Source organism: Vulpes lagopus, chromosome X, assembly GCF_018345385.1.
Source record: "Vulpes lagopus strain Blue_001 chromosome X, ASM1834538v1, whole genome shotgun sequence".
NCBI lineage: Eukaryota > Metazoa > Chordata > Mammalia > Carnivora > Canidae > Vulpes > Vulpes lagopus.
In genome coordinates this window covers 65592483-65620469 of record NC_054848.1, presented here as the reverse complement: position 1 = coordinate 65620469, position 27987 = coordinate 65592483, and the positions used below count along the sequence as shown (strand labels likewise).

The 27987-nt window shown below is 36.2% G+C and overlaps 1 protein-coding gene across 1 annotated transcript in view; it reads right to left on the bottom strand.

Moving 5' to 3' along the window:
• The window catches only part of APOOL (apolipoprotein O like), a 111632-nt gene that overhangs the window by 41730 nt on the left and 41915 nt on the right, over positions 1-27987 (bottom strand). The window contains exons 3-5 of the mRNA XM_041742239.1: positions 12931-13050; positions 9751-9805; positions 7773-7871 (exon numbers count right to left, since the gene is read on the bottom strand). Coding sequence (XP_041598173.1) covers positions 7773-7871; positions 9751-9805; positions 12931-13050 — 274 coding nt within the window. The remainder of the gene's footprint in view (positions 1-7772; positions 7872-9750; positions 9806-12930; positions 13051-27987) is intronic.

Sequence of the window (27987 nt, the reverse complement as noted above, 5' to 3'; positions counted from 1 at the left end):
GAAAAACATTTCCAAACAATGACAAAACAAGTAATAAAATGGCAATAAATATGTATCTATCAATAATTACTTTGAATGAAAATGGAATAAATACTCCAATCAAGATGTACAGGGTGACAGAATGGATTAAAAAAGAAGACCCTTCTATATGCTGCCTACAACGGATTCATTTTAAACCTAAAGACACTTGCAGATTGAAAATGAGCACATGGAGAAACATTTTTCATGCAAATGGATGCCAAAAGAAAACCAGAGTAGCAATATTAATATCTGACAAAAAAACTTTAAAACAAAGACAGGAAGAAGAGACAAAGAATGTCACTATATATAATAATAAAGGGGACAATCTAACAAGAAGATAAGAGTCACAAATATTTATGTACCCAACATGGGAGTACAGAAGTATATAAAACAGTAACACATATAAAGGAAATGACAATAACACAATAATATCGGGGGATATTAATCAATTTACATCAATGGACAGATCCCAACGAAGGAGAAAAACAGGGATGCCTGGTTGGCTCAGCGGTTGAGTGTCTCCCTTCAGCTAAGGGCATGATCCCAGTCCAGGGATTGAGTCCCGCATTGGGCTCCCTGCGAGGGGCTTGCTTCTCCCTCTGCCTGTGTCTATGCCCTCTGCCTCTCCCTCTGTGTCTCATGAATAAAATTTTAAAAAATCTAAAAAGATAAAGAAAGAGAAAGAAAGAAAGAAGAAAGAAAAGAAAAGAAAAGAAAAGAAAAGAAAGAAAGAAAGAAAGAAAGAAAGAAAGAAAGAAAGAAAGAAAGAAAAACAACAAGGATACAATGGCTTTGAATGACACACTGGACAGTAACACTATGAAACTAGAAGTCGAGCAGCCGGGGTGGCTCAGCGGTTTAGCGCCACCTTCAGCCCAGGGTGTGATCCTGGAGGCCGGGGATCGAGTCCCATGGCGGGCTCCCTGCATGGAGCCTCCCTCTGCCTGTGTCTCTGCCTCTCTTTCTCTTTCTCTCTCTCTCTCTCATGAATAAATAAATAAAATCTTTAAAAAAAAACTAGAAATCAACCAAAAGAAAAAATGCGGAACAACCACAAATACGTGGAAGTTGACCAACGTGCTGCTAAACAATGAATGGACCAACAAGGAAATTAACAAAGAAATTAAAAAATATATGGAAACGATGAAAATGAAAACACTAAACCTTTGAGATACAGCAAAAGCAGTCCTAAGAGGGAAGTATATAGCAATACAGGCTTACCTCAAGAAGCAAGAAAAAAATCTCAGATAAACAACCTAATCTTACACAAGGAAGGAGCAAGAAAAAGAACAACACCTAATATCAGCAGAAGGAAGAAAATAAGATTAGAGCAAAAATAAATAATACTGAAACTAAAAGCACAATATAACAGATCAATGAAACCAGAAGCTGATTCTATGAGAAAATAATAAAACTGATAAATTTCTAGCCAGACTTATGAAAAAGGGTAAGGACCCAAATAAATAAAATCATAAATGAAATAACAACCAACACCACAGAACTACAAAAAATTGTAAGAGAATATTATGAAGCCCTATATGCCAATGGATTGGACAACCTGGAAGAAATGGATAAATTCCCGGAAACATATAAACTACTTATGAAACATATAAACTACTGAAACAGAAAGAAATAGAAAACTTGAAAAGACCAATAATCTGTAAAGAAATTTAATCAATAATCAAAAAACTTACAACAAATAAAAGTCCAGGGCCAGATGACTTCATGGACAAATTCTACCAAACATTTAAGAAGAGTTAATACCAATTCTTCTCAAACTATTCCAAAAAAAGAGAAATGAAAGGGAAACTTACAAATGCATTTTGTGAGAGCAGCATCACCTTGGCCACATATAAAAAAAAAAAAACATAGCTAATAGCATCCTAAATGGCAGTAACTTTGAGCTTTTCTTCTATGGTCAGAAATAAGACAGTGATGTCAACTCTCACCACTATTATTAAACATTGTACTAGAAGTGTTAGTCACACCAATAAGACAACAAAAAGAAATAAAAGGCATCTAAATCATAAAGGAAGAAGTAAAACTTTCACTATTTGCAGATGACATAGTAATATACATATAAAACCTGAAAGACACCCCCAAAAAACTTCTAGAACCGATAGACAAATTTAGTAAAGTCACACGTACAAAATCAATGTACATAAATCTGTGCATCTGCACCAATAATGATGAAGCAGAGAGAGAAATTAAGGAACAAATCCTATTTACAATTGCACCAAAGACAATAAAATACCTAGGAGTATGTTTTCATGTGTCTCTTGGCCATTTGTTATGTCTTCTTTGGAGAAATGTCTGTTCATGTTTTCTGGCCATTTCATGATTGGATTATTTGTTCTTTGGTGTTGAGTTTGATAAGTTCTTTATAGATTTTGGATACTAGGACTTTATCTATAAGACATTTGCAAAACTCTTCTCCCATTCTGTTGGCCATCTTTAGATTTTGTTAACTCTATTCTTTGTTGTGCAAAGCTTTTTATCCTGATGATGTCCCAATAGTTCACTTTTGCTTTGTTTCTCTTGCCTTTGGAGATGTGTCTAGCAAGAGGTTGCTGCCTGTGCTCTCTTGCAGGATTTTGATGTGATTCCTGTCTCACATTTAGGTCTTTTACTATTTTGAATTTACTTTTGTTCCGGTGTAAGAAAGTGGTCCAGTTTCATTCTTCTACATGTGGTTGTTCAATTTTACCCACATCATTTGCTGAAGAGTTGTCTTTTTTCCATTGGATATTCTTTCCACCCTTGTCAAAGATTAGTTGACCATAGAGTTGAAGGTCCATTTCTGGGCCCTCTATTCTGTTCTATTGTTTGATGTGTCTGTTTTTGTGCCACTACTATACTGTCTTCATGATTACAGCTTTGTAATAGAGCCTGAAGTCTGGAATTGTGATGCCACCAGCTTTGGTTTTCTTTTTCAAAGACCCTGAATAGGGTCTTTTCTGATTCCACACAAATTTTAGAATGATTTGTTCCAGCTCTGTTAAAAATGTTGGTGGTATTTTCATAGGGATTGCATTGAATGTATAAATCGCTCAAGGTAGCATAGACATTTTAACAATATTTTTCTTCCATTTCATGAGTATGGAACGTTTTTCCATTTCTTTGTGTCTTCTTCAATTTCTTTCATGATGTTCTATACTTTTCTGAGTACAGATCCTTTGCCTCTTTGGTTATGTTCATTCCTAGATATCTTATGGTTTTTGTTGCAACTGTAAATAAGATTGACTCCTTAATTTCTCTTTCTTCTGTCTCATTTTTAGTGTAGAAAAATGCAACTGATTCCTATGCATTCAGTTTATATCCTGCCACTTTGCTGAATTCCTGTTTGAATTCTAGCAATTTTGATGTGAAGTCTTTGGGGTTTTCCACATATAGTATTATGTCATCATGAAAAAATGCTCAACATCACACAGCAGCAGGGAAATAGAAATCAAAACCACAATGAGATACCACCTTGCACCAGTCAGAATGCCTAAAATTAACAAGTCAGGAATGCAAGCTGGTATAACCACTCTGGAAAACACTATGGAAGTTCCTCAAAAAGGTAAAAATAGAGCTACCCTATGATCTAGCAATTGAACTACTAGGTATCCCAAAGATACAAATGTAGTGATCCAAAGGGGCACCTGCACCCCAATGTTCATAGCCGCAATGTCGACAATAGTCAAATTATGTAAAGAGCCCAGATGTCCACCAACAAATGAATGGAAAAAGAAAATGTCATATATATATATATATATATATATATATATATATATATATATAATACACACACACACACACACACACAATGGAATACTTACTACTCAGGCATAAAAAAATGAAATCTTGCCATTTTCAATAACATGGATGGAACTAGACGGTATTATCCTAAGCAAAATAAGTCTATCAGAGAAAGACAATTATTGTGTAATCTCACTCATATGTGGAATTTAAGAAATGAAACAGATGATCATAGGAGAAAGGAGGGAAAAAGAAAATGACAAAATCAGAGGGAGAGAAATCATTAAAGACTCTTAATCATAGGAAACAAACTTAAGGTTGCTGGAAGGGAAGGGGTGGGGAATGTGTTAATTGGGTGATGGACACTAAGGAGGGCATGTGATGTAATGAGCACTGGCTATTGTATAAGACTGATGAATCACTGAACTCTACCTCTGAAACTAACAAGATTACTATATGTTAATTAATTGAATTTAAATCTTAAAAACAAAATAAAATAAATAAGATACCTAAGAATAAATCTATTCAAAGATGTGAAAGACCTTTACTCTGAAAACTATGAAACAGTGATGAAAGAAACTAAAGATAACAGAAGGAAACAGACATTCCATGCTCATGGACTGAATGAACAAATATTGTTAACATGTCTATATTACCTAAAGCAATCTACACATTTAATGCAATCTCTATCAAAATGCCAACATTTTTCACAGGGCTAGAACAAAACATCTTAAAATTTCCAAAGCAGCCAAAAAAGAAAAGCAAAGCTTGAGACCTCACAATTCTGGATGTCCAGTTATAGAGCTGTAGTGATCAACACAGTACAGGCAAAAAAATAGATAGCCAGATTAATGGAAGTGAATTGAAATGAACCTACAACTATATGGTCAATTAAGATTCAATTAAGAAGAAATGAGTATCCAGTAGAAAAAAGACCATGTCTTCAACAAACAGTTTTGGGAAAACTTGAGAACAATATGCAAAAAAAATGAAATTGGACCACTTTCTTATACCATACATAAGAATAAACTGTAAATGGATTAAAGACCTAATTGGGAGACAGGAAACCAGGAAAATCCTAGAAGAGAACAAGAGGCAGTAACTTCTTCAACATCTGCTATAGCAACTTCTTTCTAGATATGTCTTCAAAGGCAAGGGAAATCATGGCAAAAATAAACTATTGGACTTAATCAAAATAAAAGGCTTCTATACAGCAAAGAAAACAGTCAACAAAAATGAAAGGCAGCCTATGGAGTTGGAGAAGATATTTGCAAATGTTATATCTGATAAAGGGTTATTATCTAAAATATATAAAGAATTTATAAAACTCAATACTCAATAAACAAATAATCCAATTAAAAAATGAGCAGAAGACATAAATAGATATTTTTCCATCAAGATACACAGTTGGCTAACAGACACTTGAATAGATACTCAACATCATTCATCATCAAGGAAATATAAATCAAAACTACAACACCTCAGAATAGCTAAAATTAACAACATAAGAAACAACACATGTTGGTGAGGATGTGGAGAAAGGGGGACCCTCTTGCACTGCTGTCAGTATTGGAAACTGGTGGAGATTCTTGAAAAACAGTATGGAATTTCATCAAATATTTAAAAATAGACTACCCTACAATCCAACAATTGCACTTCTAGGGATTTACCCAAGGAATACAAAAACACTAATTCATAGGGATACATGCATCCCAGTGTTACAGTAGCATTATCTACAACAGCCAAATTATGGAAACAGTTCAAGTATCCATCAAGTGCCAAATGGATAAAGATGTGATATGTGACATGTATATATATCATACACATATGGGTGTGTGTATGATATATATACATAGATACCTACATACACAAAAAAGTATGACCCAACCCTAAAAAAGAATGAAATCTTGCCATTTGCAAGGACAGGATAAATAGAAAGTTTATGCTAGGTGAAATAAGTTAAAGAAAGACAAATACCATTTGATTTCACTCATGTGGAATTTAAAAATCAAAATAAATAAGCAATGGAAAAAAAGAGTAGAAAATTAAGAAACAGCCTCTTAACTACAGAGAACAAACTGATAGTCACCAGAGGAGAAGATGAGTAGGGTTGAAGGGCTAAACAGATAGGGATTAAGAAGTGCATTTGTTGTGATGAGGACTAGGTGTTGTATGAAACTGCTGAATCACTACATTGTATACCCAAAACTAATATTATACTATATGTTAACTAAATGGAATTTAAATTTTAAAAAATCTTATAAAACAAAGTTATCTATCGATGGACACCGAGGCTCCTTCCACAGTTTGGCTATTGTGGCCATTGCTGATAGAAACATCGGGGTGCAGGTGTCCCGACGTTTCATGTGGTTTATGTATACAATGGAATATTACTCAGCAATTAGAAACGACAAATACCCACCATTTGCTTCAACGTGGATGGAACTGGAGGGTATTATGCTGAGTGAAATAAGTCAATCGGAGAAGGACAAACAGTGTATGTTCTCATTCATTTGGGGAATATGAATAATAGTGAAAGGGAATATAAAGGAAGGGAAAAGAAATGTTGGGAAATATCAGGAAGGGAGACAGAACATAAAGACTCCTAACTCGGGGAAACGAACTAGGGGTGGTGGAAGGGGAGGAGGGCGGGTGTTGGAGGGGAATGGGTGACGGGCACTGAGGTGGACACTTGACGGGATGAGCACTGGGTGTTTTTCTGTATGTTGGTAAATTGAACACCAATAAAAGTTAATTAAAAAAAATAAAAAAAAAAAACAAAGTTATCTAAAAGATGAGAAACAAAATGATAAATTATAACTTTAATAGGAGTAACTATATACCTTTAAAGTTTATTTAAAATTATCATACAGAAAATTCAACATTTCTGATCTATAGTTCTATCAATTTTAATGCATGTATGGAGTCATGTAACCACCAGTAAAATCAGGATATAGAACAGTTCTATCAATGTTAAAAAAAAAAAAAGTCTCAGGGCACCTGGGTAGCTCAGTTCAATAAGCATCTACCTTTGACTCAGATCATGTTCCCAGAGTCTTGGGATTGAGCTCTGCATTGGGCTCCCTGCTCAGCCGAGTCTGCTTCTCCCTCTTCCCTTCCTCCTTGCTTGTTCTCTCTCATTAATTAATTAATTAATTAAATTATAATAAATAAATAAATAAATAAATAAATAAATAAATAAAATCTTAAAGAAAATCTCATGCTACCCCTTTACAGTCACACCTTCCCACTCCTAACTCCTGGGAACCACTGACTTGTATTTTTATTTTAATATTACTATAGTTTTCTCTTTTTGAGAAAGTTATATAAGTAGAATCTCAGAATATATAACTTTTTTAGACTGGTTTCCAGTCTAAATGTCCTATTTATCAAGACTGTTACATGTGTCAATAGTATATTGCTGCTATTAGTGAATATAATTCCTTTGTTTGCATGTGCCACAGTTTACTCTTGGAAGACATTTAGGTGAATTCCAGCTTTTGGTAATTATAAAAAGAGTTACTATAAACATTTATGTACAGATTTTTCATTTTTCCAGTGTAAATACCTAGGAGTGAGATTACTTGGTCTCATGATAAGAGTATATTTAACTTTATAAGAGAAACCGTCAAATTGTCTTCTGGAATGGCTGTATGATTTTGTAGTCCTACCAGCAGTGTATGAGAGTTTCAGTTGCTCTATATTCTTGACTATACTTGGTATGGTCAGTCTTTATAATTTTAGACATTCCAATAAGTATGTAGTCGTATGTCTCTGTGATTTTCATTTACATTTATCTAGTAACTTATGATGTTAAACATCTTGAAATAGCTATATTTTTTAAAACACAGTAAGGCTTTATAAAAATAAACATGCTATACAGCAGAATCTAAACATTCTCCCAGAACCCTATCCTAACAATATTCAATAAAGGATGAGGTTTTACCATGACAGTCAAATTCAGAATATAATGGCATTGAAAGAAAAAGAATGTATTTTTTAAATCCTACCTTTTCTTGCTGAAACCAAGCCTGCCAGTCCTGAAACAGTAATCACTCCAATTTTTGGAAGAAAATCTCGAGGTGGATTCTTCAGATAGACATACACATCTTTTAAGAAATAAGTTAAAATGAGTGAGAAATATCAGAAAGGGAGACAGAACATGAAAGACTCCTAACTCTGGGAAACGAACTAGGGGTGGTGGATGGGGAGGTGGGCGGGGGATGGGGGTGACTGGGTGATGGGCACTGAGGTGGGCACTTGACGGGATGAGCACTGGGTGTTATTCTACATATTGGCAAATTGAACACCAATAAAAAATAAATTTATAAAAAAAAGAAATAAGTTAAAAATTAATATAAATGGCTTACTAAATTAGGCATTCTATATATGATGCAGAAATGCTGAAGAGATTTGCTAAGATAGAAGATGGTTTAAATACTCTTCAAAAATGCTACGCAAAACAATGATTTGAGTAGTGAATTAAAAAGCTAGTTAAAATAGTTACTTGTACAAAATAAAATCTTCCTTCAATAGCTGATTTAACAATTGTTTTCTTAATACAGACAAATGTTACTCTCTAATGAAATATAATGCTACAGTTCACATATAAGCATGGATTACTATAAAGTAAATGCCTGACTGTGTATGTATTATATTTCTTTAATGGAGATGCTTCTGGCCTTATCTGCTCAAATTTGATAGGATCAAGTAGAAATAGAAATAAATACTTTACTAAGGAATTTCGAATAATTGACTAGGGATACATGTAGCTTATAGACCCTGCTTGCCACTACTCCCCAATACCCAGAGCACCATTACTCTTAGTTAAAACCAATGATCAGGATAAGAAGTGAGCCTAGACCAAAAGTAGATGAAGAGTGGTCACAAGTCTAGATTTTTTTGACTTTTTATATATTTAAATTATTTCTGTTTCCATGCAACCCCGAAAAACAGATTCTATCACAGTTAGTTATTTAATGGCAATAACTTATTTAATCATATTCCTCAAGACTGATGAGGAATATAATTTGCAAATAATTCCTATATACCTCAAGTAATGATAATAAAGGTATAGGTCATCAACATCATGGAGACATTTAAAATTTTAGCTGATCTTTCTGTCTCTCATACACATTTATTTTAACAACCGGCTTAGGATAAGAATATTAGAAAGATATATCTACTGCCAAATACCATTATCATACTAAGAACTCAAATACAATTGCTTCCTAACATTATCTCAAATATTCTAGAGTGACTGATTGGTATTAATGTCTCCTAGCAATAAATAGCAAAATTCTAAGTATTTTAACAGCAAATAGCACCTATTTAAACTAATTGATAACAATAGAGACATGTTTCTAATTTATGCTTTGAGTATATAATAAGGGCTTTGCAGGTAAAATAGACCTCAGTTTGAGTCTAGGCACTGCCACTTACTAGTTATGTGACCTTAACAACTTTCTTAACCTTCCTACATCTTAGTTTTCTTATCTGTAATAAGGGAGTAATTATAGGGTGACCTGGGTGGCTCAGCTGGTTGCGTGTCCAACTCTTGGTTTTGGCTTAGGTCATGATCTCAGTGTTGTGAGACAGAGCCCTGTCTTAGGCTCTGTGCTCAGTGCAAAGTCTGCTTGTCCCTCTCCCTCTGCTCCTCCCCACCTTGTGTTCACACTTGCTCTCACACTCTCTCTCTCTCAAATAAATAAAGGAATAATTATAATACCCACACTCTTAGAATTGGTACGGAAACTAAATTAGATAAATTATGTAAAATGCTTATCATAGTGCCTTAGCATATAATAATTGCTTAATAAATCATAGGTACTATTACTTTGTTATTGTTATCATAAAGTGCTATACAGAGTATCTTCTCAGTTGGTAAAACATGATAATGAATAACCACGTTTATTTTTCTCACATTTACACCTTGCAAGTTAAAAAGATAATAGTGCATTTCTAATTATGGATGACTAACTCACCTACCTTTTCCAAATTGTACTGTATCCATTATCCCATTTTTCATAAACACATAAACACCCTAAGCAAAAAGAAAAAAAAGGACATCTGCATGTTTGAAGATGTTGATAATTAAATCAAATAGTCCACATCTCTGAGACCATATTAAAATCTTGACTTAGCATTGGACCCAAGTCTAAATCTAACTTCCCTATTTATTCACATGAGAATACTCATTGAACTTAGCTTCTTTTCATTTCTTGCTTTTCATTCTATTTAACATGGATAATACTTGTTCACTATTTTCCTCATATAAACAGGCAAAGTAATGGCTATAGAGCATCTCACAGATTATTGCAGAAATACAATGATTTATCATCTTATTTTATAAAGACTTAGAAAAATGAATACAATTTAAATAATGCATGGATAGAGGCATATTTCTGCTGAAAAGCAACATCTGATTAATAAGGATGTGGCAGCAATGACATAATGATTTGTGAAGAAAGTAGTAACAGCAAGCCTAAAGAAAGTACTTCATCTTCTTTTTTTAGTATGAATTAGAATGAGAAAAAATATCTAAATAAGACATTTATCTCAGGAAAGAAACCATCCTATACAAGCTAGTGTTTATATTATTTTTAAATAGGAATATAAATTCTCTACAAACCAAGATTATATTAACCCACTGAAGTGATTAAAATTTTAAATCAAAATTTGCTCTTTTACCTATTTCTAACTAATTTATTTGAATATAAGAAATATGGTTACACTCATTTACTGAGGGGTAGGTACTATCTTAATTACATCAGAAGACAAATGAAGGCAGAGAATTATTTACCTACAGTAACTGCCCGTAGTCATGCTAGACTCTACTGAAGAAAGCAGAAAATATTAACTGAAATATATGGTCTCCATCTCTGAACTAGCTGCCATGAAACCATGGGATAAAAACAAAAAAAGATTTTCAAAGCAAAGAACACAGAAATAATTATATTAGGAAAAAATGTCATTACTATTGTTATATCTTGGTACTAGTAACTTTGTCTCAGATATTTTCATGGAAATCAGAGATGTAAAGGTTCATCTCTTCATTGTGGTTTCAAGCTGTACAAACCACCATAAACCTTAACTGCCACTTAGTTACTTCTCTTTAAAGACTGTCTCTTAAGAAAACCTCACCTTTGAGGTTATAATACCTATTGACCAGCTGATTGAAAATCATGTAGCTGTTGAGGAAGAATAGTAATCACTTATCTTGGGAAGTTTTCCTTAACTTGTTTACAAATTCACTTTTATCACTGTAGGTCACTGCTATCTAAATTTCAAAACACTAAGGAGAGGAGTAGGAACTGAATTTGCCCTATAATATTTTAAGTTTAATGCAGAATGCAATTTGAGTCAGAAGTAATTTTTAAGGAACAGATTATGTTTTTAGGAGAAAATTAGAAAGAAAAAGATTTTTTCAAGATTTTATTTATTTATTCATGAGAGGCACAGAGAGAGAGGGAGAGGCAGAGACACAAGCAGAGAGAGAAGCAGGCTCCATGCAGGAGCCCGATGTGGGACTCGATCCTGGGATTCCAGGACCACGCCCTGGGCCAAAGGCAGGCACTAAACTGCTGAGCCATCCAGGGATCCCCAAGAAAAAGCTTTTAACAGTGAAGATGAAATGCATTCAAAGTGCCCTTTTTCAATCTATTCACTTTAACATATTAACAAAATAAATGTTCTTTCAGTCTTATATTAGGTGATAGAAACAATAGCAATTTAAGCATCTCTCAGAACAATTTACCTCACTAAAAACAAATTTAAGAACACTATGGTATATTAGGTCTCAGGAGACTTAAGTATGAATCATCCAGTTGTTGGCATATAGCATTAGGGGCATGATTCAAATCCTTATTAATTAATATGTTTTCCTTTCAGATCAAACTATTAGGAGTGTATTATACAACTAAACTATTAGAGTTGTTTGACATGGATGCCTGGGTGGCTCAGCGGTTTAGCGCCTGCCCTTGGCCCAGAGTGTGATACTGGAGTCCCGGGATCAATTCCCACATCAGGCTCCCTGCATGGAGCCTGCTTCTCCCTCTGCCTATGTATCTGCCTCTCTCTCTCTCTCTCTCTCTCTCTCTCTCTCTCTCTCTCTCTCTGTCTCTCATGAATAAATAAATAAAATCTTTTAGAAAAAGTTGTTTGACAGACAAAAATTTTAAAAACTAACACCACATATTCATCAGATGTTTTAAATATCATCTGGAATGACTAGAATTCACATTTAGTGTTTCATAAAATCATTAGAATTTTTTAAAGAATGGATTAGAAACAAAAAAGAACAAGGGTTATATCTGAGAAAAAGTTGTGTGGTAATTAGGCCAGAATGATGAAAACAATGGTACCAGCATTATCCTTACAACACTGACATTGGAGATGCTGATGCTGATGCTAACACACCTTGTTGATGTGAAGATAATGAAACATCAATATTTTATCAGCTTACTCCATCACTCTGCTGTTGGATAATGCTGACTAAAGGCTAAATATTAAAGTAAGTTGAATTCTGTTCTTCCCAATAGCTGACTATATTCAGAATGGTCTTATGAGCTAAACTCAACAAGTTAACATTTTGCTTAGCCAAAAAAAGAACAATTCAGAAATACTTTCACAACTTCTTGTAAACAGCCAAACAACTATACATGAAAAATAACATAAATGCTTGCTGAACTATCTTAATCTATACAATAATGTTATTGTAGATTAAATATTACAAATATGGCCACAAATTCTTTGCTGCTATTCATATTGAGAGGTGGCATCTAATTCCATTCCTTTTAAAACTAGGTTGGCCTTTGTGATTTAAAATAGAATATTCTAGAAGTGCCTTTCTTGGACATCTGATGATAAATAAGAAGCTTGGTAAATTCTGCCAAGGATCTCTTGTAAGTATCTGACAATGCTGAGATCACCATGCCCCTGGCCACACGTAGGTGAGTTAGTCAACATTCTTAGCTGAACCCAGCCTTCTAGCTCTTTGTGACAAGGTACTAAAGATGAGAATGAAAGTGTGTTAGGGCCTCCAGATCAACCCATTCACCTGGTGAATGTCACTGAGTAACTTCTATCAATACCAAATGCAGCCAAAGAATCTCCTGTCTAAATAAATCAGAAACCTCCAACATTAAACCACTATTAGAACTTACTTACCTTGCACCAGCCAATATAACGACTAGTTGTAGTGCGGATGGATGCAAAGCCCATCTGTAAATGACCAGGTTGCTCTTCAACATATTTAGACTGCAGAGGTGGTGCAGTATATATGGGGAGCTCGAGGCAAAAAAAAAGTTCATGTTAAAAATATAAAATAGCTGGACTTCCTTTTCAAGGAGTATAGCAAAAGAGAAATCATCAACCTTCCTGCTAAAAGCAACTAAAACTGCTGATAAAATATTTAAAAAAAATCTTGGGATGCCTGGGCAGTTCAGTCGGTTAAGCATCTACCCTTGGCTCAGGTCATGATCTCAGGGTCCTGGGATCAAGCCCCACATCAGGCTCTCTGCTCAGCAGGGAGTCTGCTTCTCCCTTTCTCTCTGTGCTTGTGCACACTCTCTCTATCAAATTAATAAAAATAAAATCTTTTAAAAAATCTTAAGTGGAAGGAAAGATCCAGTAAGCTATTTATAAAGACTATTATGAAGCCTCAAACAAAATAAAACAGAAACACAGAGATAAACTATAAAGCCAGCTTTTTACCTTGTCATCATTTGTTTTAAAATAGATGGTTCGTGGAGTATGCAATCAGGAAACAAAACCTAGAAAAAGCTTGAGGTACGCAATCTTATTGGGGACCCTATAAGTTGGCATCTCAGTGTTTTACATCCTCAACTTAAGAGTGAATTAGAAGGGGAGTCTGGGTGGCTCAGTCAGTTCAGCATCTGCCTTCGGCTCAGGTTATGATTCTGGGGTCCTGGGATCAAGCCCCACATTGGACTCCCTGCTCAGCGGGGAGTCTGGTCGGCTTCTACCCCTGTCTCCTGCTCATGCTCACTCTTTCACTCCCTCTCTCAAATAAATAAATAAAATCTTAAAAAAAAAAGCTGTCTTAGCTCTGGGAGATTCCTGAGGGCATTAGGAAGCTGAATCCCACCCTTAAAGAGACAGCACAAGCAGCCTGCTGAGATCCAAGGTAGAAGCAGCAGTGTGAAAAACACCTGAGGCATATGGTAAGGAAAGTTATTTACTCAGCTCAGAACACATCCCACATAGGCAGGGATCCCAGGGAGGCCCTTACAGGAATAAAATAAAATAAAAGAGAAGGCTGATACCATTTCCCCCCCTACCCCTCAGCAAAAACACAAGGCCTCTTGAGGGAATCAGTGGAATCCTGACAGGAACTACAAGCCCTGTGCCCTGCGATTTAGCAGATCTACCCATTCCAGTCATGCTTGCCTCAGTCCCAGCACTGCAGGTCCCCTCTCTGAGAAGACCAGCATAAACCTTACCACCAATGCGTCCCCTGACCTGCACATTTTGTGGGGCCTTAGTCCTGGCAGTAGTGGCTCATCACATCCTGGGGACAATGAGCACACTTTTATTAAAACTACGCTCCCTACCCATGCATGCTTTTTGAACCAACTACAGATATCCCTGGTTTCAGCCCACACCAGTGCCACCTTACTATAAAAGTGTGCACCCCACCCACTAGTTTCAAGAGCAAGAGACCTAGCTGACTTTCCTAACACATAGAAACAGACACAGAGAGTTAGACAAAAATGAAGAATCAAGAGAAATATGTCCCAAATGAAATAACAGGACCAAACCACAGCAAGAGAACTAAGAGAAACAGATATAAGTAATATGTCAGATACAAAATTTAAAATAACTATCAGGGAATCCCTGGGTGGATCAGCGGTTTAGCACCTGCCTTTGGCCCAAGGTGTGATCCTAGAGTCCCGGGATCGAGTCCTGCGTCGGGCTCCTGGCATGGAGCCTGCTTCTCCTTCTGCCTGTGTCTCTACCTCTTTCTCTGTGTGTGTGTGTGTGTGTGTGTGTGTGTGTGTGTGTGTCTATCATGAATATATAAATTAAAAAATCTTTAAAAAAATAAAATAATCATAAAGATATGCACTAGACTTGAGAAGAGTGGAGAATATCAGTGAAATTCTTAACAAATAGACAAACATGAACCGATGAGAGATGCTGAACACAATGAATGAAATTAAAAATAAACTTGATGGAATAGCAGGCTAGAAGAAGCAGAGCAACGAATTAATGACCTGGAAGACAGAGTAATGAAAAGTAAACAAACTGAGTCACTGAGAAAAGAAATATGCAAAATGAGGATAGACATAGGAAATTCAATGACTCCAACAAGTGCAGTAACATTCACATTGTATGAATCTGAGAAGAAAAAGAGAGAAAAGGGGTAGAAAAGTGTTTTGAAGAAATAGTAGCTGAAAAATTCTCTAATCTGGGGAAGGAAACAGATAATCTAGATTGAGAAGTCACAGACATCCCCCAATAAATTTATCCCAAGGAGGTCCATACAAAGACACATAATAATAAAATGGCAAAAAAATGGTGATAAAAAAAAGAATTTTAAAGGTTGCAAGAAATAAAAAAGATACATGTATACAAGAGAAACATCATAAATCTATCTGCAGATTATTCAGCAGAAACATTGCAGGCCAGAAGAGAGTGGCATGATAAATGAAATGAGCTGAAAGGGAAAAATCTGTAGCCAAGAATATTCTATTTAGCAAGACTATCATTGATAATAAAGGAGAGATAAAGAATTTCTAAGGCAGGGGCAGCCCGTGTGGCTCAGCGGTTTAGTGCCACCTTCAGCCCAGGGCCTTATCCTTGAGACCCAAGATCAAGTCCCATGACAAGCTCCCTGCATAGGGCCTGCTTCTCCCTCTGCCTGTCTCTCTGCCTCTCTCTCTCTCTCTCTCTGTCTTTTCATGAATAAATAAATAAAATCTTAAAAAAAGAATTTCTAAGACAAACAAAAACAAAAGGACTTTGTAACCACTAAACTAGTGCTACGAGAAATATTAGAGAGGACTCTGAGTGGAAAGGAAAGATAAGTAAGGCTACAAAATGTTTAAAAAAAAACAGTAAAAATAAATAACTTTGTAAATACAGTGAAGGGATTCACAAAATAAAAGGATGCAAAATATGACACCATATTGTCTAAAATGTGGGGACAGATGAGTAAACAATGGGTTCAAATATAGGTAACTGTCAACTTTTTATAGATTGCTACATACAGAAGATGTGATATATAAATCTAATGGTAAGCACAAATTAAAAAAAAAAAAACAGTAACATATAAGAATAAACAGAAAGGAACCTAAGTATATCACTAACAAAAACCCATAAACCATGAAAGACAGCAAGACAAGAAAGGAAAACAAAACCTACACAACTACAAAACAAGTAACAAAAAGGCAATAAATATCTATCAATAATTAATTTGAAGGTAAATGGACTAAGTGCTACAATCAAAACACCCAAGGTGACCGAGTAGATAAAAAAACAAGATCCATCTATATGCTACCTACAAGAGGCTCATTTCAGGACTAAAGACACCTGGAGATTAAAAGTGACGAATGCAAAAACATTTATCATAAAAATGGATCTCAAAAGAAAATCAGAGTAGCAATACTATATCGAGCAACACAGATGTTAAAACAAAGAATAACAAGAGACACTATGTAATAACAAAGAGGACAACCAAACAGAAAATATAGTATTTTTAAATATATACAAACCCAACATGGGAGCACCCAAATACTTCAAACAGTTAATAACAAATATAAAGGAAGTGATTAATAGTAATACAATAAGAATAGTGGACTTTAATACTTCACTTACAATAAATGGGCAGATCAATGAAACAGAAAATCAAAAAGAAACAGTGGCTTTGAATGACACAGCAGAACAGATGGATTTAGCAGATATATTCAAAATATTCATCCTAAAACAGCAGAATACACATTCAAGAACACATGCAACATTCTCCAGAACAGATTACATATTAGGACATAAAACAAGTCTCAACAAATTAAAAAATACTGACGTCATACCATTCATCTTTTCTGACCACAATAGTACTAAAGCCAGAAACTGAGCAAAAGAAAAAATCTTGAAAGAGCTCAAGTACAAGGAGGTTAAATAACATTCTACTAAACAATGAATAGGTGCACCAAGAAATCAAAGAAGAAATAAAAAATTATGTAGAAACAAATGGAAATAAAAGTACAATGGTCCAAAATAAGTGTGATGCAACAAAAGCATTTCTAGGAGGGAAGTTTATTGCAATATAGGCCTACCTCTAGAAGCAAGGACATTTTTTAAATGTCCTTTATTCTTATATAAAGAGAGAGAAGCAGGCTCCCTACTGAGCAGGGAGCCCAATGTGGGGCTCCATCCCAGGACTCTGGAATCATAATCTGAGCTGAAGGCAGATGCTTAACCCACTGAGCCACCCAGGTGTCCCACTGTTAGATCTTTATTTTATTACTGTTTTAGTTTTATTGCTGATAATTTGTTTGTTCAAATGGTCTGTTTCTTCTTCCTTCAGATTTTTAGGTTATATGTTTCTAGTAATTTATCCATTTCTTCTAGGTTGTCCCAATTTTTTGGCATATAATATTCTGTAATATTCTTTTACAATGGTTTGTATTTCTGTGGTGTCAGTAGTTATTTCTCCTCTTTCATCTTTTTTTTTCCTCTTTCATCTTTTATTTTATTTGAGTACTCATTTTTTTTTCTTTTGATGAGTCTAGCTAGAGCTTTATCAAATTAGTTGATCTTTTCAAAGAACCATCTTCTGGTTTCATTCTGTTTTTTTGGGGTTTTGTTTGTTTGTTTGTTTGTTTAGTTTCTAAATAATTTATTGATGCTCTGATCTTTATTTTCTTTCCTCTTCTGGTTTTGGATTTTTGTTATTTTTTTAGGTTCTTCGGGTATAAAGTTAGGTTTTTAAGAACCTAACTCCTAACTCTCTCCCCTCCCTGCTTGTGTTCTGTCTCTCTTGCTATCTCTCTCTCTCAAATAAATAAAATCTTTAAAAAAGCCTAACAAACAAAAGTCCAGGACCAGAAAGCTTCACAGGCAAATTCAAGCAAACATTTAAAGAAGAGTTAATACTTATTCTTCTCAAACTCTTCCAAAAAATATAAGAGGAAGGAAAACTTCCAAATTCATTCTATGAGGCCAGCATTACCCCAATTCTGAAACCAGATAAATACATTACAATAAAGACAACTACAGTCCAGTATCTCTGATGAATATAGATGCAAAAGTCCTCAACAAAACCAAACCCAACAATATTATTAATAAAAATCATTCACCAATATCAAGCAGGATTTATTCCTGGGATGCAAGGATGGTTCAGTATTTGCAAATCAATCAACATGATCATCAAAAAGAGAAAGGATAAAAACCATATAATCACTTCAATAGGCAAAGAAAAAGAAGTTGACAAAGTACAACATACATTCATGAAAAAAACCTTCAACAAAGCAAGGTTAGGGAGAACATACCTCAACATAATAAAGGCCTTATATGAAAAACCTTAATTAACATCATACTTAATAGGGAAAAACTGACAAGATTTCTCCCAAGATCAGGAACAAGACAAGGATGTCTACTCTCACCACTTCTTTTCAAAGTATTACTGTAAGTCTCAGTCATAGCAATCATATAACAAAAAGAAATAAAAGGAAACCGTACCTTAAGGATAAAGTAAAACTTTCACTCTTCGCAGATGACATACTATATATAGAAAATCCTAAAGACTCCATCAAAAAACTACTAGAACTGATACACAAATTCAGTAAAGTCACAGGATACAGTATCAATGTATAAAAATCTGTTACATTTCTATATACTAATAATAAAGCAACGGAAAAAGAAATTATGGAATCAATCCCATTAAAAACTATACCCCCCAAAAAAAAAAAAAAAAAAAAACTATACCCCAAACAATAAAATACCTAGGAATAAACTTAAACAAGAGGTAAAAAGGCCTATACTCTGAAAACTATAAAACACTGATGAAAGAAATTGAAGATGACATTAAGAAATGGAAAGACTTTCTACACTCATAGATTAGAAAAACAAATATTGTCAAAATATCTATGCTACCCAAAGCAATGTATAGATTTAATGTAATCCCTATCAAAATACTAACAGTATTTTTTACTAAACTAGAATAAACTATCCTAAAATTTATATGGAACAAGACCCCAAATAGTTAAAGCAATCTTCATAAAGCAAAATAAAAATAAAACAGCATCATACTCTCTAGCTCCATCCATGTCCTTGCAAATGGCAAGATATCCTTCCTTTTATGACTAAATAATATTCCATTATATAGTGTGTGTCTATGTGTATCACATCTTCTTTACCTATTCATCTGTTCATGGACATATTAGCTACTTCCATAATTTGGCTATTGCAAATAATGTTGCAATAAACATAGGGGTGCATGTATCCCCTTGAATTAGTGTTTTCAAAATTTTTTTTAGGTAAATACCCAGTAGTGCGATTACTGAATCATAGCATAGTACTATTTTTATCTTTTTGAGGAACCTCCATACTATTTTCCACAGTAGAGGAATAAAATGGAATAAAATGATGGACAGTAAATATATTGATATATAAATAAACTGATGGTTACTAGATAGGAGGTACATAGGTGGATGGGTAAAATAGATGATGGGGATTAAATATTACACTTATCAAGATAAGTACTAAGTAATGTATAGAACTGTTGAATCAGTATATTGTACACCCGAAATAATAAAATAGTATATTAAAATAAAATAAATAAAAGTGGAATTAAAATTAAAAGCTTAATAGAAAAAGAACTCAACAGATAAGTTAAATAGACTGGATACAGTTGTTGAGAGATTTAGTGAACTGGTAAATCTAAAGAAATTATGCAAAGAAATAAAAATATGAAACATATATAATATAGAATGAAAAGAAAGGGGCAGGGATAATATTTAAATAGAATGGCCACGATTTTTCCAGGAGTGAACTAAACACTTGAGAGATTCAGAAATCCAACATATCTCAAATAAGATAAAGAAAAAATAATCCCCAATTAGATACATAATAGTAAAACTCCATAGGGCCAATGACAAAGAAAGGATTTTAAAAATAAAAGCCAGATAACAGATTAGCTTCAAAGAAATAAATATTAGATAAAATTTTGATTTCTCAAAAACAGCATTGTACAAGATATCTTCAATGTGCTAAAAGGAAGTAATCCAACTGGGAATTATATACTCAATAAAATATTTCTGTTTCAAAAATGTGGGGGGCATAGGGACACATTCAGACAGATAAGACCCAAGCTAGTCTGCAACGAAATCACCCTGATTAAGCAGTTTATTTACTTACTTACTAGATCATACTTATTTACTTGATCACTAGTTTATTATTAAAGGATATAACTCAGAAATAGCCCAATGGAGGAAATGTACAGGGCAAGGTGTGGGGAAAGGGCATGTAGCTTCCATGCCGTCTCCAGATGCACCTTCTACCAACATCTTCATGTGCTCAATGTGGAAGCTCTTAAAACCCCATACTTTTGGTTGCCTTTTTTAAAGATTTATTTATTTATTCAGAGAGAGAGCATGTGAGCAGGGGGACGAGCAGAGTAAGAGGTAGAGAAGCAGACTCCTGACTGAGTGTGGAGCCTGATCTAGAGCACTATCTCAGGACCCATAAGATTATGACTTGAGCCAAAACCAAGAGTTACACACTCAAATGACTGAGCCACCCAGGTGCCCTTCCTTTTGGTTTCTTAAAAAGGTTTCATTTCATAGGCATGTTTGATTAAATCACTGGCCATTGGTGACCGACCTCCATTCCTGATTTGGAAATTTTAAATGATGTACTTGAGGCAGAAAAAAATATTTTTACTGAGAAGGTCTGAGATACAAAAAGGAATGATCACCAAAGAAAATAGTAAATATGTGGGTAAACATAAGTAATGAATAGATGAAATAATGTTTTATGCCTGTATTTTAAAAATAGAACTAAATTTCTGAATATCAATATAGTATAAGAGGCGATGACATAAATTAAAATATTCTAAGTTCTCAATATTGTTCAGATGGAGGGTAAATATATTGATCACACTCAAAAGAAATGGAGGTTAAAACTTCTAGGTTCATCCCTGAAAGAAAATCAGAAGTCATAATTAAGAAACTTTGTAGTGTAGAAAAATAAAAAGGAAAAATAATCTAAAAAAAAAACCCACAAGAAAGAAAATAAAAGAAGTAAAAAAACAAAAAACAAAAAACAAAAAAATCCAAAAACGTTTGTAGAATTCTAAAGGTAATAACTATAACAAATACAAATGGATAAAATGATCTAATTAAAAGCCAATGAAAACATCAGATTGCATAAACATAGTCACATTCTATGCATGAGACATTCCTACAATAACTATTTAGAAAGGCTGAAAGAAAATTTTAAATGCACACTGGACAAATTGCAACCAAAAGAACGCTACCACAAGCTATATTAATATTAGATAAGTTTTTTTAAAGTATTAAAAAAATACACCTTAAGACAAAATGCAATACTAGATATAAAGTGACTCTGTCAAGACAAAAAGTTGAAAGATGAATGGCTAAAGAAGATGTGGTCTATATATACAATGGAATATTACTCAGCCATTAGAAATGACGAATACCCAACCATGTGCTTCAGCATGGATAGAACTGGAGGGTATTATGCTGAGTGAAGTGAGTCAATCAGAGAAGCACAAACATTATATGGTTTCACACATTTGGGGAATATAAAAAATAGTGAAAGGGATTAAAGGGGAAAGGAGAGAAAATGAGTGGGAAAAATCAGAGAGGGTGACAGAACATGAGAGACTCCTAACCCTGGGAAACAAACAAGGGGTAGTGGAAGGGGAGGTGGGTGGGGAGACGGGGTGACTGGGTGAGGGGCACGGAGGAGGGCACTTGACGGGATGAGCACTGGGTGTTGTACTATATGTTGGCAAATGGAACTCCAATAAAAATATATAAAAAATTTTTAAATAACCAGAGATATTACAGTTTTAAACGTGAATGAATCTATCTCAAAAGTAAATGGGGCAGCCCCGGTGGCGCAGCGGTTTAGCACCGCCTGAAGCCCGGGGTGTGATCCTGGAGTCCCGGGATCGAGTCCCATGTCAGGCTTCCTGCATGGAGCCTGCTTCTCCCTCTGCCTCTCTCTCTCTCTCTCTCTCTCTGAATAAATAAATCTTAAAAAAAAAAAAAAGTAAATGGACTGCTTCAACACAAAAAGGATAAAAAGGTCACACTGAGACAAGTAAGAGAGACAAAGACAAAATCTCCCCAAAAACCCAAACTCTTGTCAAGACAACACGCAACAGAGAAGGATCTAACAAGACCAGTGTTTATCCTGGAGGAGTGAGGGGTTGATAGCCCACATCTGACACCCCAACGCCTGGGATCTGCAGTGTAGAGATGAGCCTTCCAAAGACTAACTTTTTAGAAAACCAAAGGGACTAATATCCAAGAGATTCAAAGCATTATAGGAAACAGATTCCCTTTTTAAAGGGCCTCTTGGAGGACTGGGGTGGCTCAATTGGTTGAGTGTCTGACTCTTGACTTTGACTTAGGGTTGTGGGCTTGAGCACCACATCAGGCTCCAACTCTCAGAAGGGAGTCTGCTTGAGATTTCTCTCTCTCTGCACACCCCCACCATACTCTCTTTCTCTCATTCTAAAAGAAGTTTATAAAAGTATTTAAAAAATAAAAAAGGGAGGTGGGGCAAGATGACGGAAGAGTAGGACCCCAAAGTCACCTTTCCCCACCAAATTACCTAGATAACATTCAAATAATCCTGAAAACCTACGAATTCGGCCTGAGACTTAAAGAGAGAACAGCTGGAATGCTACAGTGAGAAGAGTCCACGCTTCTATCAAGGTAGGAAGATGGGGGAAAAAAGGAAAGAAGAAACAAAAGGCATCCAAGGGGGGAGGGGCAGCGAGGAGCCAGGCTAAGGCCTGGGCGAGTGACCCCAGGACAGGAAAGCCCCAGACCAGAGGAGCAGGAGCTTCACCAATCTTCCGGGACTTAAAGATGCTCGCAGGGAGTTAGAGCAGGACCCCAGGAGGGGCGGGGATGCCCTTAGGCTCCCAGGGACACTAAAAGAGCACCTGCACCACAGGGAGAGCACGCCACACCCCATGGCTGAGCTCCCTAAAGGGCTGCAGCGCGCGAACGGCTGGACCCGGGAGCAGCTCGGAGGGGCTCGGGCGGAGGCTCTGCGGAGAGGGGCTGCACGGCCGGGAGCGCAAATCCAACAGCGCAGGCACCGGAGCACAGGGAGCTGGGGACACAGACCAGTATATGGCCTCCCCCGGGACAGGCAGAGGCCAGGAGGGCCCAGGACAACAAGGACACTCCTGCCCAAAGCTGAGCAGATCAGCGGCCGCCCCTGGAGAATCCAGGCCCCTGCAGGCTGAGAGCTCGATAGTTACTGCTGGAGCTGAATCCAGGGCTACAGAGCTGGCCGCCTCCACTGTGGTTGTTCCCCCTGGGTCCTCACAGGCTAAACAACCCCCACTGAGCCCTGCACCAGGCAGGGGGCAGAGCAGCTCCCCCAAGTGCTAACACCTGAAAATCAGAACAACACGCCCCTCCCCCAGAAGACCAGCTAGACAGACAAGTTCCAGGGGAAGTCAAGGGACTTAAAGTATACAGAATCAGAAGATCCTCCACCGTGCTTTTTTTTTTTTTTTTTTTTGCTTTTTGATTTCTGTTTGCATCCCCCCGCCCTTTTCTTCTTTCTCTTTTTAATCTCTTTTTCTTTTTTCTTCCTTTTTTCTTTTTTCTTTTTCTCTTTTCTTTCCTTCTTTCTCTCCTCTCTTTTTCTCCTTTTCCCAATACAACTTGATTTTGGCCACTCTGCACTGAGCAAAATGACAAGAAGGAAAACCTCACCTCAAAAGAAAGAATCAGAAACAGTCCTCTCTGCCACAGAGTTACAAAATCTGGATTACAATTCAATGTCAGAAAGCCAATTCAGAAGCACTATTATAAAGCTACTGGTGGCTCTAGAAAAAAGAATAAAGGACTCAAAGACTTCATGACTGCAGAATTTAGATCTAATCAGGGAGAAATTAAAAATCAATTGAATGAGATGCAATCCAAACTAGAAGTCCTAACGACGAGGGTTAACGAAGTGGAAGAACGAGTGAGTGACAGAGAAGACAAGTTGATGGCAAAGAGGGAAACTGAGGAAAAAAGAGACAAACAATTAAAAGACCATGAGGATACATGAAGGTAAATAAATGTCAGCCTGAGGAAGAAAAACCTACGTTTAATTGGAGTTCCCAAGGGCACGAAAAGGGACAGAGGTCCAGAATATGTATTTGAACAAATCATAGCTGAGAACATTCCTAATCTGGGTAGGGAAACAGGCATTCAGATCCAGGAAATAGAGAGATCCCCCCCTAAAATCAATAAAAAACCGTTCAACACCTCGACATTTAATAGTTGACCTTGCAAATTCCAAAGATACAGAGAAGATCCTTAAAGCAACAAGAGACAAGAGATCCCTAATGTATAAGGGGAGAAATATCAGATTAACAGCAGACCTCTCCACAGAGACCTGGCAGGCCAGAAAGGGCTGGCAGGATATATTCAGGGTCCTAAATGAGAAAAACATGCATCCAAGAATACTTTATCCAGCAAGGCTCTCATTCAGAATAGAAGGAGAGATAAAGATCTTCCAAGACAGGCAGGAACTGAAAGAATATGTGACCTCCCAACCAGCTCTGCAAGAAATTTTAAGGGGGACTCTCAAAATTCCCCTTTAAGAAGAAGTCCAATGTAACATTCCACAAAAAACAGGGACTGAATAGGTATCATGATGATACTAAACTCATATCTTTCAATAGTAACTCTGAACGTGAATGGGCTTCATGACCCCATCATAAGGCGTAGGGTTTCAGACTGGATAAAAAAGCAGGACCCATCTATTTGCTGTCTACAAGAGACTCATTTTAGACAGAAGGACACCTACAGCCTGAAAATAAAAGGCTGTAGAACGATGTACCATTCAAATGGTCCTCAAAAGAAAGCAGGGGTAGCATCCTTATATCAGATAAACTAAAATTTATCCCGAAGACTGTAGTGAGAGATGAAGAGGGACACTATATCATACTTAACGGTTCTATCCAACAAGAGGACTTAACAATCATCAATACATATGCCCGAATGTGGGAGCTGCAAAGTCTATCAAGCAATTCATAAGCAGGGTTAAGACATACTTAGATAATAAGACACTTATACTTGGTGACTTCAATCTAGCACTTTCTATAATCGACAGGTAATCTAAACAAAACATCTCCAAAGAAACAAGAGCTTTAAATGATACAATGGACCAGATGGATTTCACAGATACATACAGAACTTTACATTCAAACCCAACTGAATACATATTCTTCTCAAGTGCACATGGAACTTTCTCCAGAATAGACCACATACTGGGTCACAAAGCAGGTCTGAACAGATACCAAAAGAATGGGATCTTCCTCTGTGTATTTTTCAGACTATAAAGCTTTGAAATTAGAACTAAATAACAACAAGAAGTTTGGAAGGATTTGAAACACGTGGAGGTTAAGGACCATCCTGCTAATAGATGAAAGGGTCAACCAGAAATTAAGGAAGAATTAAAAAGATTCATGGAAACTAATGAGAATGAAGATACAACCGTTCAAAATGTTTGGGATGCAGCAAAAGCAGTCCTAAGGGGGAAATACATCGCAATACAAGCATCCATCCAAAAACTGGAAAGAACTCAAATACAAAAGCTAACCTTACAGATAAAGGAGCTAGAGAAAAGACAGCAAATAGATCCTACACCCAGCAGAAGAAGAGAATAAAGATCCGAGCAGAACTCAATGAAATCGAGACCAGAACTGTGGAACAGATCAACAGAACCAGGAGTTGGTTCTTTCAACGAATTAATAAGATAAATAAACCATTAGCCAGCCTTATTAAAAAGAAGAGAGAGAAGACTCAAATTAATAAAATCATAAATGAGAAAGGAAAGATCACCACCAACACCAAGGAAATACAAATGATTTTAAAAACATATTATGAGCAGCTATACGCCAATAAATTAGGCAATCTAGAAGAAATGGATGCATTTCTGGAAAACCACAAACTACCCAAACTGGAACAGGAAGAAATAGAAAACTTGCACAGGCCAACAACCATGGAGGAAATTGAAGCAATCATCAAAACCCTCCTAAGACACAAAAGTCCAGGGCCAGATGGATTCCCGGGGGAATTCTATCAAATATTTAAAGAACACTACCTATTCTACTAAAGCTGTTCAGAAAGATAGAAAGAGATGGAATACTTCTACTCGTACTACGAGGCCAGCATCACCTTAATTCCAAAATCAGACAAAGACCCCAATAAAAAGGAGAATTACAGACCAATATCCCTGATGAACATGGATTACAAAATTCTCAGGAAGATACTAGCCAATAGGATCCAACAGTACCTTAAGATTATTCACTGTGATGAAGTGAGATTTATACCCGGGAGGCAAGGCTGGTTCAACACTCGTAAAACAATCAATGTGATTTATCATGTCAGCAAGAGAAAAAACAAGAACCATATGATCTTCTCTGTAGCTGCTCAGAAAGCATTTGACAAAATAGAGCATCCATTCCGGATCAAAACACTTCAGAGTGTAGGGATAGAGGGAACATTCCTCGACATCTTAAAAGCCATCTACGAAAAGCCCACAGCAAATATCATTCTCAATGGGGAAACACTGGGAGCCTTTCCCGTTAGATCAGGAACACGACAGGGATGTCCACTCTCCCCTGTACTATTCAACATAGTACTAGAAGTCATAGCCTCAGCAATCAGGCAACAAAAAGAAATAACAGAAATTCAAATTGGCAAAGAAGAAGTCAAACTCTCCATCTTCACCAATGACATGATACTATACATAGAAAACCCAAAAGACTCCACCCCAAGATTGCTTGAACTCATACAGCAATTCGGCAGCATGTCAGGATACAAAATCAATGCCCAAAAATCAGTGGCATTTCCATACACTAACAATGAGACTGAACAAAGAGAAATTAAAGAGTCCATCCCATTTACAATTGCACCCAAAAACATAAGATACCTAGGAATAAACCTAACCAAAGAGGTAAAGGATCTATACCCTAAAAACTACAGAACAGGGATCCCTGGGTGGCGCAGCGGTTTGACACCTGCCTTTGGCCCAGGGCGCGATCCTGGAGACCCGGGATCGAATCCCACGTCAGGCTCCCGGTGCATGGAGCCTGCTTCTCCCTCTGCCTGTGTCTCTGCCTCTCTCTCTATCTCTCTGTGACTATCATAAATAAATAAAAATTAAAACAAAAATTTAAAAACTACAGAACACTTCTGAAAGAAATTGAGGAAGACACAGAGATGGAAAAATATTCCATAGTCATTGATTGGAAGAATTAATATTGTGAAAATATCAATGTTACCCAGGGAAATTTACATGTTCAATGCAATCCCTATCAAAATACCATGAACATTCTTCAGAGAGTTGGAACAAATTATTTTAAGATTTGTGTGGAATCAGAAAAGACCCCGAATAGCCAGGGGGATATGAAAAAAGAAAACCATAGCTGGGGGCATCACAATGCCAGATTTCCGGTTGTACTACAAAGCTGTGGTCATCAAGACAGTGTGTTACTGGCAGAACAACAGACACATAGATCAATGGAACAGAATAGAGAATCCAGAATTGGACCCTCAACTTTATGGTAAACTAATATTCGACAAAGTAAGAAAGACTATCCACTGGAAAAAAGACAGTCTCCTCAATAAATGGTGCTGGGAAAATTGGACAGCCACATGCAGAAAAACGAAACTAGACCATTCTCTTTCACCATACACAAAGATCAACTCAAAATGGATGAAAGATCTAAATGTGAGACAAGATTTCGTGACAAGATTTCGTGAAAATCCTAGAGGCGAACACAGGCAACACCCTTTTTGAACAGTAACTTCTTCCAAGATACATCCACGTAGGCAAGAGAAACAAAAGCAAAAATGAACTATTGGGACTTCATCAAGATAAGAAGCTTTTGCACAGCAAAAGAAACTGTCAATAAAACTCAAAGACAACCTACAGAATGGGAGAAGATATTTGCAAATGACCTCTCAGAGAAAGGGCTAGTATCCAAGA